Below are 12,936 nucleotides of genomic sequence, written 5' to 3'. Positions count from 1 at the left end.
GGATTCCCAGCCCAAGCAATTGTGAGGCAGTAGATGTGTGTGGTCTGAAGTCCCTAAGTTTGGGGTCATTTGTTCCATAGCGATACATAGTAATGCGTGCCCCGTGCCAGGGAAGAAGCGGCAGAGCTGGGACTCTGTGTGGCCTCCCAGCAGAAGCTGTCTCTGGGCGGTTCTGGAGCGGAGTTCCCGCTTGTGGCCCCTGGTCCAGTTCCATGGCTGCAGGGGAAGCTGGGTCCAGGAGGCAGACCGGGACTCCCAGCATGGACCCCTGTCGCCACACTTGGCTATTGGAGGCCCTACCATTGAGGAGGCCCCAGGGCCCGTGGGCTGCTGGTGCCTGGACCTGCTGCTGGGCCAGCTTGCTCTGGGGCCATGGGCATCTCCCTCTGCCCAGCCAACCCTGATCTCGAGGAGTCCTTGTAGCCACGCTGTGCCCGCAGCCCCTGCATCCTGGAGATAGTCATGAGGGGACCCGGGCCACCATGGGGGAAACCACAGAGAAAACGGGTGGCCACCGCCCACCGCCGAGGCCTTGGGGGCTCTGGAGCTGGCCCAGGGTTCAGACCCCAGTTGTGGTTCTGCTGGCCAGATGACCTTTCGGAGGCCATGACCCCTTTAGAAACAGGGGTTGGGGCTTCCCTGGTGGCGCAGTGGTTGAGAATCCGCCTGCCGCTGCAGGAGACACAGGTTTGAGCCCTGGTCTGGGAAGATCCCACATGCTGTGGAGCAACTAGGCCCGTGAGCCACACCGCTGAGCCTGCGTGTCTGGAGCCTGTGCTCCGCAAAAGAAAGGCCGTGACAGTGAGAGGCCCGCGCACCACGATGAAGAGTGGGGCCCGCTCGCTGCAACTAGAGAAAGCCCTTGCGCAGCAACGAAGACCGAACGCAGCCAAAAATAAATAAATAAATTTATTAAAAAAAAAAAAAAAGAAAGAAACAGGGCTGGCAATGCTCCCTCCGCAGCTTGTTCTGAGACTTAAATCACTTTTCCCTGAGAGGTGCTTGGCACAAGACAGACGCCCGGTGCAGCAGAGCTGCCGGAGTGGGCGGCCTCACCAGGTCTAAATGCGACTGAACTTCACAAGCTTCCATGAGATGCGCATCGTGGATTCGCACCGTGGTGGGGAGGAGACCGAGGCTGGGAGGGACGAGGGCAAAGTAAGCAGGAGGGCAGGTTTCTGGAGGCCTCGCCAAGGCCCCTGGAGTCTTCACCTCACCGCGCACCCGGGAGCTGGGAGCTGGGACTTTCTCCAAGCTGTTTGCTCAGGTCACTCTAACTGGGGGTGGGGTGGCCCCTGCACGTAGCCCCGTTTGCGCTCTCCCATCCATCCGGCGCCATGCAGGGGACTGTGGAAAACTGGGTCCACAAATCCACCCATGAAGGAGGGTCCCTGGGAGGCCCGATCCCTTGCAGGGCCCAGAACAGGCATTTGGTGGTGCCCCTTCTCTGAGAGCTGTGCCCTCACGCCTCCAGGGTGTGCCGCCCGCAGCCTCTCTGCCTGGTGGCCAACAGGCTTGCGTGACTGGGGCTTAAATTCTCAGCGATTTTGAGAGCTGGTTGTTAAATACTGCTGTAGAAGCTTACAATTCAATGGACTCTGTTAGAAACAGAGGTAGCAAGCACCCCAAACTCATCACTTCCTGCTTATTGGACTATATTTCACTGTCACCTATGTCCTAGAGATAACTTCTAGCTGTGTCTGTGCCTATATATGGTGAGGTTCCGTGCATCTCTGCCAGACTCCACGTGCTGTGCCATCACATTGGCAGAGGGAGATCAGCCGTGGTGGGAGCATTTACACCAGGGCCATGGGCAGCACTGCCAGTCAGGGCCTTTGATTTCTTTCTTTCTTTCTTTTTTCTTTTTGGCAAGTCATTATTGGACATCGACAAGGCTGACTGGGCAAGGTGGGCCAACCAGTTCCCCCCCTTAGGAATTTGGAATTGGGGCCAAGAGTGAGGCGTTGAGGTTGGGGTCCTCTATGGCTGCCCCCCCCTCCTCAGGGTTCCAGGCAGAAGGGAGGAGAAAGTGGAGTACAGAGAGAGGCTGGGCCCCGAGGGGGATGAGCTCGAGGGACGAGCTCAGGGGATTTCGTGGGTCCTGGCCCCAGACCTTCCCCTTGGGCCTTCTGGGCTCTCGGAATGTACCTGGATTACGGTGAGGCAGGTTTTCTGCAATCTCGTTTCCACAGGAGAACTTTCCAGCAAGCCCTGGATAGGTAATGAATGAGCTGCCTTAGAGGGAGTATACTCGTATCCCTGCAGGGTTCCAGGGACGCTGGATGTTGGGGGGTGGGGGGATTTGAGCATCACATAGGGGGTGCTGGTGGGAGTGGGAGTGGATAAGTCTCCTCTGTGGACAGACATCAGCCCCAGGGGACACAGGGAGGGACACCTGTTGAGACCTGGGATCTGACCCGTGTCCATCTCCCACTACCCCTCACCACGTTTGAAAATGGTAGTTGTCAGGGTTGCAGGTCCCTGGCTGGGTCATGCCGCATGCCTGCTTCCCCCACGAACTTCTCAGGAATTGGGGAGCACCTTCAGCACTGGGGGAACCACCTCTGCTGGGTGTGGGCTCCCAGCCTGGTGGCCACTTTTCACAGCAACCTGGGAGCCAGATTGCTCACTACCCTGGGATTGGGATGATGCTAAGAGAGGGTCGGGAACTGACTGGAGGTCACACAGCGGTCGGTGGTAGAGCCAGGTTCAAATTCAGGCCCTCAAACCTCAGTTCAGGGTGAGCATGGTGCCCACAGACCATGTCACACCCACCTCCCCAGGGTACCAGGCCCTCCCCAGAGCAGAGCTCACAGGGGCCTCGAGGCTGCTCTCGCCCGCGCCTCCCTGTTCCGCCGGCAGATGGCGCTGCGGGCCCAGGCAGGACCCGAGGCGGAGGGACACGAGGGGAGGCGGAAGAGACGTTCCTGCAGTGATGGGCTCTCCCCCTCCCCGCAGCCCTCCCGAGCCCAGACAGCAGGTCGTGGGGAGGGGGCCCTGGCATCCCACCGCCCAGGCACTTGGCACACCTGGGGGTGTGACCCCGCTACCCCCTGGGAGACGGCAGCTATGGGTAGAGTGTCGGCTCACTCCCACCTCCGAGCCTTTGCACAGGCCCCTCCCCCTCCTGGGCTCCCTCCAGCTCCGGCTCCTGCCGGGAACCTGACGGGAGGCTGCAGTTACTAACCCCAGAGAGGAGGGGGCCTGACCCAGGGTCCAGCAGACCAGACCCTGCCCGGCTACCCAGCCCCTGACTCTCTGCCCCCCTCCCCTCCACCGCAACTCAGTTCCCAGCTGCAGCCAGGTCGGCCCTCTGAGGCTTGTGCAGTGCCTTCCTCCTGGAATGCCCTTGACAAAGATTCTTGGGTTCCAGAACCTTCTCCTGGGCCCATCTGTGCACTTCCTCATAAAATACTGTTCCAGCAAGAACCCCCCGCCCCCCCCCGTCCCCTGCCCTCCCCCCTGCATCTGATCAGGTTCCTCATCCTCCACCCTCCCCCAGGTGAGGTGTGAGCACCTGGCCTGCCTTCAGGGAGAATCCTGGTGCATCGATTTAGCTAGAATCCCCCTTCTCCTGATATTTCCTCTTAGTAATTTTCCATCTATTGACCGCCCCACCTCCGCCCCGCCCACACCCCATCCTGCTCCTTGGCCGTAAATCCCCACTGCCCCTGCCGTATTGAGAGCTGAGCCCGGTCTCTCCCCCATACACCCCCATCACTGTGGTCCCTGCACCTGTAGTGATAACCACCCTTGAATAAGTCTGCCATACCATCTTCAACCAGTGTCAGCCCCGCCCCCCCACACCCCTGCTTTCCTAAAGAAACTCCTCGCCCTTTCCTATTCACCCTTGGAGAACCCCAGCTCAGGTCACCTCCTCTGTGACGCCACCCCTGATTTCTCTGGGCTCCCATAGCATTTACTGTCGCTGCGGAGGTTGGTTCAACGTGAACTCTGAGCTCTGGGACACAGGGTGGTGGAGGCTGGGGCACCTACAGGAGGGGCCAGGCAGACAGACTCTCCCTCCTGGATGGTTCCCGGGAGCACAAAGGCTCCATCAGACCACCTGGCATCCTCCTGCGATGTTTAAGGCCACGGAGCGCGCTCAGCCCAGCCTCAAGGAGCAGAGCTGGGATTCCAATCCTGGGCTCTAAGACTTCCCGGCTCAGGGAGGTCCTGCCCCGCTGCGTCTCCTGTGGGATGGTGGTCAGGGCCCCCGCCTCACAGGCCCACGTGGTCCCTGGGGCGCGGGGGCAGTCCGTGTCCTGCCAGTCCACCCAGGCCCACTTGGTTCTGCCCATGCATGCCGTCCTCACCTGCCAGAACCCTCCCTGACCCTGCCTGGCCCTGCTCTAGGCAGCCTTTGCCCCTCCCCCAGTCTCCCAGTCTTGGGGATCCCCCGTTGTCCCTTTCTCCCCACTAGACCCTGTGCCCCACGAAGGTGGAGACCCGGAGGCCCCTCCCTGCCGTGCTCTAGCATGTAGTAGGCACGCACAGAATGCCTGCTGGGTGAAAGCAGCAGACACGCCCCTTTGAAGAGGCTGCCCAGGGAGGGGTCCTGCCTCGTGTCTCTGGGGCCCGTGGAATGGGGGGACAGAGTCAGCAGGGCCCCTGGGCCCCAATGCAGGCGCACTGCTGGGGGGCGCCTGCTCAGCTTCCAGGCTCCCTCCTCCCTCCACGCCAAAGTAAGAGGGGGAAAAAGGCCAAAGTAAGAGGTTTTCTCCTCCACTTTCTGAAAATGAGATTTTAAAAATAACCAGGAGGCGGTGGCATTGCCAGGAGGGGATTATGTGGGGAGCGGGGATGGCGCGGGCCTGCCTGCCCCTCCTCCTGGGTGCGCCTCAGCCTGGACCTCCCACTCTGCCCCTCCCTCTCCTGATGGGGGAGGTGGGAGGGAAGACCGCAGCGGGGGAGCTGCTGAGAAGGGAGGTGACCGAGGTGGAGGAGGAAGGAATGCTTGGGCTGGGACCCCAGGTCCCCACTGGCCCCCCCACTCTCCCTTGGCGCACTGCTCAGCAGCCACCTGGCCTCCTGGGCTGTTTCTCGTTCCTTGGGGCACTGTGCTCCTTGCTTCCACAGGGCCATTGCACGTGCATGTCCTCAAACTCTCTTTCCCTCCCTTCATGCGACATCCCATCTTTACCCTCAGCTTCAATGTCATTTTCCTGAGAGGCTGACCTTGACTACAGGATGGTCTATGCGTGTTCCCCCGTCACTGCCGACCTCACGGTTCCCTGACAGTCTCCTCCCACATCCTCATCGTCATTGGGGTTTATTTATTGACTTGACTCTTACTTCTCTCTCCCGCTGTGAGCCCCTTGGGGTGGGGGCTGAGGAGCAAATGATATAGGTCTCTCCCACCCCCATCCCCTGGGCTCTTCCTATTTCTGTAGTTCAGGGCCAGCCCCTGTGTTTCTTTGTCTGAAGTGCTCTCTGGCTGCTGGGGGAAGATGCCAGGCAATCAACTCTCCTGGGAGCAGCACTTAACTCATGACTGATGGGGTGGGTGGGTGACAAGCCCCTCACCCCTCAGACAGGACGGCCCAATGAGACTGAGCCCCAGTGGCTCCCAGAGGTAACCACTTAGTTGATAACACCCTTGATCACTGGCCTCCTTCTGTCCCTACCACGTGCGCTGGGATCACTTCCCACATGACCTCCTGTCGTCAAATCATTCCTTAGGGCCTGGAGCTAGGCTGAATAATGACCTCCCAAAGAGATCTATGTTCCAATCCCTGGAACCTGTAATTGTTACCTTATATGGCAAAAAAGGGCTTTGTGGCTGTGATTAAGTTAAGAATCTTCAGATGGGGAGATTATCTGGATTATCTGGGTGGCCCCTTAAAGCAATCACATGCATCCTTAGGGAGGGAGGAAGGGGGAGTTTTGACACAGACGGAAGAGGAGGGGGCCGTGTGACCACAGAGGCGGGGATGCCGAGGGATGCTGGCAGCCACCAGAAGCCAGGAGAGGGAAGAGCAGATTCTCCTGGGAGCCTTGGGGGGAGCACGGCCCTTGCCTGCATCCCAGCGATACTGTTCTGAACCACCAGGGGCGCGGTGATTGTCACAGCAGCCCTGGGAAACAATACCATGGGCTTCAGGGGGAGCCCAGACTAACGCGCACTGGGTCTGTCTCAATTACGGTGACAGGCTGGCAGTTGTCCCTCCGTATGCTGAGCACCTGGCCGCCTAGGTGTGGACTACATCCCCCAGCCTCCCTACAGCCAAGAGCGACCATGTGACTTAATTCTCACCCTGGCATTTGATTTGAGAAGTGAAGGGCACAGTTTTTTTTTTTTTTTTTGCGGTACGCGGGCCTCTCACTGCTGTGGCCTCTCCCCTTGTGGAGCACAGGCGCTGGACGCGCAGGCTCAGCGGCCATGGCTCACGGGCCCAGCCGCTCCGCGGCATGTGGGATCCTCCCGGACCGGGGCACGAACCCGCGTCCCCTGCATCGGCAGGCGGACTCTCAACCACTGCGCTACCAGGGAAGCCCCCCCTCACATTCTTAAAGGAAACTGCTGGCCTGTGACTGCCCCCCACCGCCCCCCAACCCCACCCCGGTGAGAATGCAATGGGGGCATCAGTGGATAAGACCACACCCTTGAGGGGCGGAGCCACAGCTGGAAGGGGCCTGGGCCCTGGATGCCCTGGGGAGCAGGGCTGCCTCGGACTGGACGCCTGGACACCTGGGCGGCTGGACAGGGGCAGGAGGGAGACCAAGGCGCCACCTCATTGAAGCTGCTGTACTGGGGGCTGTTTGTTGGCACAGTTGAGCGATCACCCTGCTACACTGGGGTTGAGCGGCACTAACGGGCCTGCCCTGTCTACGGTGCTCAGTGACCACGTGTAGGATGAGAATGTCAGTATCGGGTTTTTCTCCTGCATCGGCCCCACCGAATGGATAGTGAGCCACCACCCGGGGCTCACCAGGCTGAGCTGAGCTGGTACGATGCTTGCCCCCAGGGCCGGTGCTTGGTGGCCCACGTCACTGGAGCACGGAACCGTGGACAGCACGGCCGGTGCTGTGAAACACAGGCATCACTGGCCCACGACTGCCTTTGAGGCCCGAGGGCTGGCTGTGCTCCCGCCCACCAGCGCCTTGAGGGCTGGGTCCTCAGCCTCCTGGGCCTGCTCTGAGTCCCAGCCTAGGGCCTGGCTGGGCAGGGGCTCCGGAGGTGCTGGTGGGTGGGCGGCAGCGAGTGCCGGGCAGGGTATCAGCCCTGTATGGGGGCTGATGGGGCTCCGGGTCGTTGCTTCTCAGGACCCCCAATGGCACTCAGGACCCGGGCCTCCCTGGTGGACGTGGGACCCAGAACCGGTCCTCGGGGCTCGTGCTCATGCCGGGGAGCACCCTGGCCATCGTGCCGCGGGCCCACACAGGAGGGTGAACGAGTGGGCACTGTGCCGTCCTCTCTTGCCAGCTTGGGGCATACAGGGGCATTCTCTTCATTCCCTGTGCTGCCTCTGTCGGTCTGTTAGTGAACGTAGAACGTACTCACAAGGGCTTTCGGAGGAGAGCTGGAGATCGTCCGGTCCCTCTGGGGCTCTGAGGTTCAGAACAAGCAGGGAGGGATTCCTGGGGCCGATTAACCTTGGCGGGTCGGTGGGTTGGGGCCGGAGGTCTCTGACTGCCGGGGTGGGGTCCCGACTCCTGAGCAGGGTCGGCTAAGCTGTGGGAGTGTGGGGGAGGGGGCCCTGTGCCTGCTGACCCTCCCCCTCCCAGACCCAGCCCACTTCCAGGTGGGGCTCCTTTAAATGCGGGGTTCTCTGCCTCCCCAGACGGCCCGCCCCCAGTCTCCCGGGCAGCCACGGGTAAACAAGCCCGACCCCAGGCTGCCGACATGGCTTCCCCCGGTGCCCAGGCTGCTGACATGGCTTCCCCCGGTTCCGGGGACCCCAGCCTGGCAGGTCTGCCCCCTCCTCCTGTAGCCACTCCAGGTGAGACGCGTGGTGGGGGGAGGGATGGAGGAGAAGGGGGTGCCAACGGCAGCCGGGGCTCTGAGAAGGTGGGAGAGGCGGCAGTGGCTCCGCCCCCTCTTCCTGGGGGGCGGCTCCTCCAGGGTCGCTGACCAGGGCAGGGCCAGGGTGGGGGCAGAGACCTCATCCCCTGATGGTTCTTCCTGCTGTCCTGCAGCCCTTGGACCCCGAGCCTGGAGGTGGGCCAGGGTCCTCCTCACTCCTCAGGGTCCCTTCCTGTTCATTCTCTGGCCCCCCTCCTCCACCCCCTCCCTAAAATCCCCGTGATGGTCCCAGGTGCTCAGAGGCGCACACCCACTACGCGCTGGGGAGGGCAGCCATCCACGCCCACCGAGGGTCATCCTCCTCCCCCCCTTGAAGCTTGGACTCTGGCCACTGACCCTCTCTCCATCTCTGCTGTCATCACATTGGTGGTCTCCTCCTTCTCCTGGCCCTTCAGTCCCCCCACCCAGCCACCTACACCCCAGTCATGTCCTTGGCCTTGTCAGCATCCAGACTGCAGCCGGGTCCTGACCCCGATCTCAGGACCAGGACCTCAGCGCTCTGTGGGCGGAACCGCAGTCCACTGTTTCTAGCCTGTTTCCCGCCTCCTCCCGCCTGTCCTGCTCCCCCCCCCCCCACCGCTCCCCCAGCTCTGCCGTGATCATCACACCCTCACACACACCCTCCTCCCCTGGGCCCTCTCTCGTTTGATGGTCCCAGCCCCACCCCCCGCCCCCCAGCTCTCCGCCTACTCCTCGCCTGCACCCGTACAGCTGAGCCGCCGAGCTGCGGATGAACTCAGCCACGCTAACGCTCGCTTTAAATTCCTGACTGCAAGCTGCAGGGGGACCTCCGTGAAGAGCTGCGGGTCCCACTGCTTCCCTCCTCCCGTCCATCCCTCCTCTCTCCTAGCAACCACCTTGCACCTCCCTCCACAGCCCCCATCCCTCTCTCCCTCCTCACGTTCAGTTGCTGGCCTTGCTCTCACTCTTTCACAGAGAAAGAAGATTCCCACAGGTTCCCGGCACCTCGGGCGCACCCAACCGCACCTGTGCCCTCGGCTGCTTCCTGCACCACCCACCCCTCTCCCAGCCAAGGCCAGCTTTCCGCCCGTCCCAGCCTTGCCTCCTGTCCACGGCCATGACCCCGGCAACTCTCCACCCTCCTCTTCTGCATCCTGACATTTTCTCTCTTCATGAGGTCTTTCCCATCGACATAAAATCATGCGGTTATATATCCTGTCTCCTGACCCCACTTCCCTTTTAGCTACCGCCCTATTTCCCTGCTCCCCATTTTTAGCAAAACTCCTGGAAAAGATTATTTATACTCGCTGTCTCCCAGTCTTTCCCTCCCATTTGCTCTGGAACCCACTGGACCCAGTCCCTCAGCTCCAGCACTTTGCTACAGCAGCTCTGGTTGGGGTCAGGGATGACCTCCACACTGCTGAACCCGAGGTCAGTTCTCTGGTTCCGCTGGACGTGACGCATGGGCGGCGCATGGCTTAGGACCTTCCCTCCTCCTCGCTTGGCTCCCAGAACCCCTCACGCTCCCAGCATCACTGCCGGCTCTACCTCTTCTCCCTGACCTGGTGAGGGTAGGGCCCAGGCTGACTTCTCAGGCCTCTTCTCTTTCTTCTCACGATCTCATCCAATTCTGTGGCTTTTTTTTTTTTTTGCGCGGCTTGTGTGATCTTAGTTCCCTGACCAGGGACTGAACCCGGGCCCTTGGCAGTGAGAGCGCAGAGTCCTAACCACTGGACCGCCAGGGAATTCCCTGTGCCTTTCAATACCATCTCCCCGGGGTCTGTCTATCTCCAGCCTGGAGCCCCACCCTGCCTCAGCTCCAGACTCTAGCTAACTGTCCTCTGCACCTCTTCCCCAGCCTGTCTGCAGGTATCACCTGTTGACCCCATCCCCAGGCTGCTCCCCTCTCAGTAAATGGGGCTTCCCTCCTCCAGTTGCTCAGGCCAGAAACCTCAGTGTCTTCCCTTTCCTCCACTCCCTGCCCAGCACCAGCCCCTCCATCAGCAGATCCTGTGGGTTCCACCTTCAAGACACGGTCAGAATCTGATCACTTCTCTCCACCACCCTGGCTGGGCCCCCAGCCCCTCTGCCCTGGATCACTGTCCTGGCTGCCTCATGGTCTCTGTGCTGCTGCCCTTACCCCTCACCTGTCTGCACCACAGCCACCAGACTCACCTGGCTAAGTGCAAGTCAGAGGGTGCCACTCCTCTCCTGTGGCCCGGGGCCCACTCCTCTCCTCTCCTGGAGGCCCACCCACAGTTCCCCTCTTCTTCACAGCTTTTCTCACCTCCAGCCCACAGCAGCACCCCAGAGCCCCTCCCGACAGTCCACCCACCTGCTGGTACTGAGTGTGCGGCCAGGCCAGCGCTTTGGGCACCAGGGCAGTGCTGTGCCTCCAGTTGCTCACCCTGGAGGTCTTCAGGGAGGAGGTGTCCTGGTGCACAGGGCAGGCTGCCTGGGATGGCGGCTCCGCCATTCTGCCCATCAGAATCTGAGGCTCCTGCAGGGCTGCCCTGGATCTGTCCAAGGTGCTGAGTGCTATGGGCCCCAAGCCGGCCCCTCTGGCCTCACACCCTGCTCAGAGCCAGTCCACCACCTCTCCCACCTGTGTCTGTGGCTCTGGGAGCAGCTGCTTTGGTGTTGCCTGTGGGACTGAGCCACGAAAGCACTTTCCAGTGACAAAGAGGTTCGTCATGGCCTCACCTGCGAGGGCGGCAGATCAGGCTTGTTTCCATTTTTCAGAAGGGGAAACTGAGGCTCAAGGAAGTTAAAAACCTAGTCCAGGCTCTCCCAGGTGGAAGGTAGGACCTCTGACCCAGGTCTGCCGGCTCCTGGCCCTGGCGCGGGAGAAGCTGAGTGTGTGTTGTTCGCAGCTACGGTGGCGCCTGGCACACAGTAGGTGTCCCAGGGTACTTGTGTGAAGGGAGGAGAATCGCTGTCCAGAGGCTGCTGAGCCAGGTGGGTGGTCACGTCACGCTCCGGGGCTGCGAGTCCGTTCAGTGTGTGTCTCCTCTGGGTCTGCATCCTCACCAGTAAAACGGCCTGAGTACTGTCACCCCCTCGCTGGGGTGCTGGGAGGAGGACCTGAGAATTCATGGCCAGAGGTTCTTTCATCGCCTCCTCCAAGGCCCCCCAGTCCTGCCTGTCCCTGGGGAGCTGCTCGGTCTGTCCTGTGTCCCCTGAGGCTTGTCTATACCCAGAGAGGGCCCATGGCTGCTTCGTTCAGTTCAGTACACCCAGAGCTAAGGCTTTGCTGACGGGAGGAAGGAAGGAAGGAAAGGTCTCCTGGACGAGGGGCCCAGAGCTGGCTCAGCAGCCCAGACAAGGTGTGGGTGTTGGACAGCAGCCTGGGCTGCTGCCTGGGGCCACGGATGGGCTTCAGGGGTGCAGGGACCCCAAACCAGGGCACAGTGCTGTGTCTATACACACGTGATTCTCTGAGAGCGGACCCCGAGATTTCACCAGACCCCCGCAGCCTGGGAATCTTTGTGTGAGTCACAGAGATCAGAGATGTCCCCATTTCTCTTGGGACGTGCTCCTGGGGTGGGGGTGGGTGCTGTCCAGCAGGCACAGACCAGCCCAGCTTCCAACCTGACCCCTCTCCCGGGTGAAGGTGCTCTGCCCGCTGCGTCCCAGGGTCGCTGCACCCAGGCAGGGCTCCTCCCCACCTCCATGCACAAGGCCCTGCATTGGCCCCGCAGTGTCCGCCCTGCTGAGTGCTCATCCTGTCCTTGTCCTAGTTCATCCTGGATCTGCCCCGACCTCCAGCTGGGCCGCCACGGTCCATCCTCTGCAGGGGCCCAGGATCGACTTTCAACCAAGAGCCACCAGGTCACCCCTGCCCCAGTCCACTGTCTGGGGATGAACCCATGTCCACAGCAGGCCCTGTGTGGTCCCGCCAAACTATCCGGACTCCTCTCCTTCTGGAACTTTCCACCCAAATAGTATTTAGTAGCCATACTCTACACCCTTACGGCCTTTCTGCCCCTCCTAGCTCCTTGGTGCTGTCCCTGGGGATGCGCCTCCCCTGCCCCTCTCAGCCTCCACGTGGCCTCTCTTGGTCTTCACGGTTCAGCCAGGTGGCGGGTTCAGCCAGGTGGCGGGTTCTCCCTTCTTCTCTTTCCTCGCCACCCTGACAGTTTTAGGTGGTCGCGTATCCCAGCCGCTCCGTGACCCCTTCCCGCAGGTCCCGCCGCGACCCCGGAGCCCCCGTTCCCGGACATCTACTGCGGGGATGCACAGCTCTGGGAGGCACACTTCCGCGGCATCGGGCGCGCCTACTGTGTGCTGGGCAAGGAGGACGACTTCGCCATCCGCGTGCTCACGGAGGACTTCACGCTGCCTTTTCCTTTCGCCTGGCCACCGGGGCCCGACCCGGCCCGCGGGCCGCTCTTCTACGACCCGCACGACCGCACGGGCTTTGACTTCCTGCTGGGGGGCCCCGACGCGCCGCCCCCGGCGCTGCTGCGGCCCCTGCACAACACGGCGCAGGCGGCGGTGCGCAAGCGGCGCCTGGAGCAGCTGGCGCTGAGCTATGCGCGCGCGGGTGGCGGCCCCCGGCCGGGCTTCGCGCCGCTCCTGCCCGCGCCCACCGCCGGCAGCGCCTTGCCGGGGCCCGTGGGGCCTAAGGCCGCCTCCCCCGGCGGGGGCGCCCCCAGGCTAGGTTAGCACGGTCCCCGAGAAAATGAATAAAGAGTGCCTCTGCTTCTCCCGCCCCGAGGCTCTTTGCCGGCCACACCTGGACGGGCATCTGGTGCCAGCTAGACCCCCGGGGCCGCCCGGGGGGGCCAGACGCGTCAGCGGTGGTGCGGGAGGTCCACTTTGTCCCAAGGGAATAATGAGTGAAGGGGGGTAAGTGGGAAAGGCCGCGGGGGCGGCCACCCGGATGTGGGAGGGAAAGGCGGCCACCTGGATGTGGTAGGGAAAGGACCCGGGATGGCGGGGGTGGT

At 62.0% G+C, this 12,936-nt stretch overlaps 2 protein-coding genes across 2 annotated transcripts in view; one reads left to right on the top strand and one right to left on the bottom strand.

Moving 5' to 3' along the window:
• LOC137210705 (maestro heat-like repeat family member 5) overlaps window positions 1-7,365 on the bottom strand; it is a 47,353-nt gene extending 39,988 nt beyond the window's left edge. The window contains 2 exon segments of the mRNA XM_067712768.1: window positions 7,048-7,183; window positions 7,308-7,365. Coding sequence (XP_067568869.1) covers window positions 7,048-7,183; window positions 7,308-7,365 — 194 coding nt within the window.
• Window positions 7,366-7,809: 444 nt separating this feature from the next.
• Window positions 7,810-12,674, top strand: C17H8orf90 (chromosome 17 C8orf90 homolog). Its single transcript, XM_067712401.1, has 2 exons — window positions 7,810-7,943; window positions 12,174-12,674. The coding sequence occupies exons 1-2, from the start codon at window positions 7,847-7,849 to the stop codon at window positions 12,653-12,655; spliced, it is 579 nt and encodes a 192-aa protein (XP_067568502.1). The 5' UTR covers window positions 7,810-7,846; the 3' UTR covers window positions 12,656-12,674.
• The last annotated feature ends 262 nt before the right edge of the window (window positions 12,675-12,936 follow it).

The sequence above is a fragment of the Pseudorca crassidens genome, chromosome 17 (assembly GCF_039906515.1).
Source record: "Pseudorca crassidens isolate mPseCra1 chromosome 17, mPseCra1.hap1, whole genome shotgun sequence".
Taxonomy (NCBI): domain Eukaryota; kingdom Metazoa; phylum Chordata; class Mammalia; order Artiodactyla; family Delphinidae; genus Pseudorca; species Pseudorca crassidens.
Note: the sequence above shows the minus strand (reverse complement) of the source record. Positions and strands in the feature narration are given on the sequence as shown.

Coding starts and splice junctions, on each gene's coding strand:
- C17H8orf90 (XM_067712401.1), top strand. CDS start 7,847: ATGGCTTCCCCCGGTGCCCAGGCTGCTGACATGGCTTCCCCCGGTTCC. Junction 7,944..12,173: donor TCCTCCTGTAGCCACTCCAG/GTGAGACGCGTG, acceptor CCCTTCCCGCAG/GTCCCGCCGCGACCCCGGAG.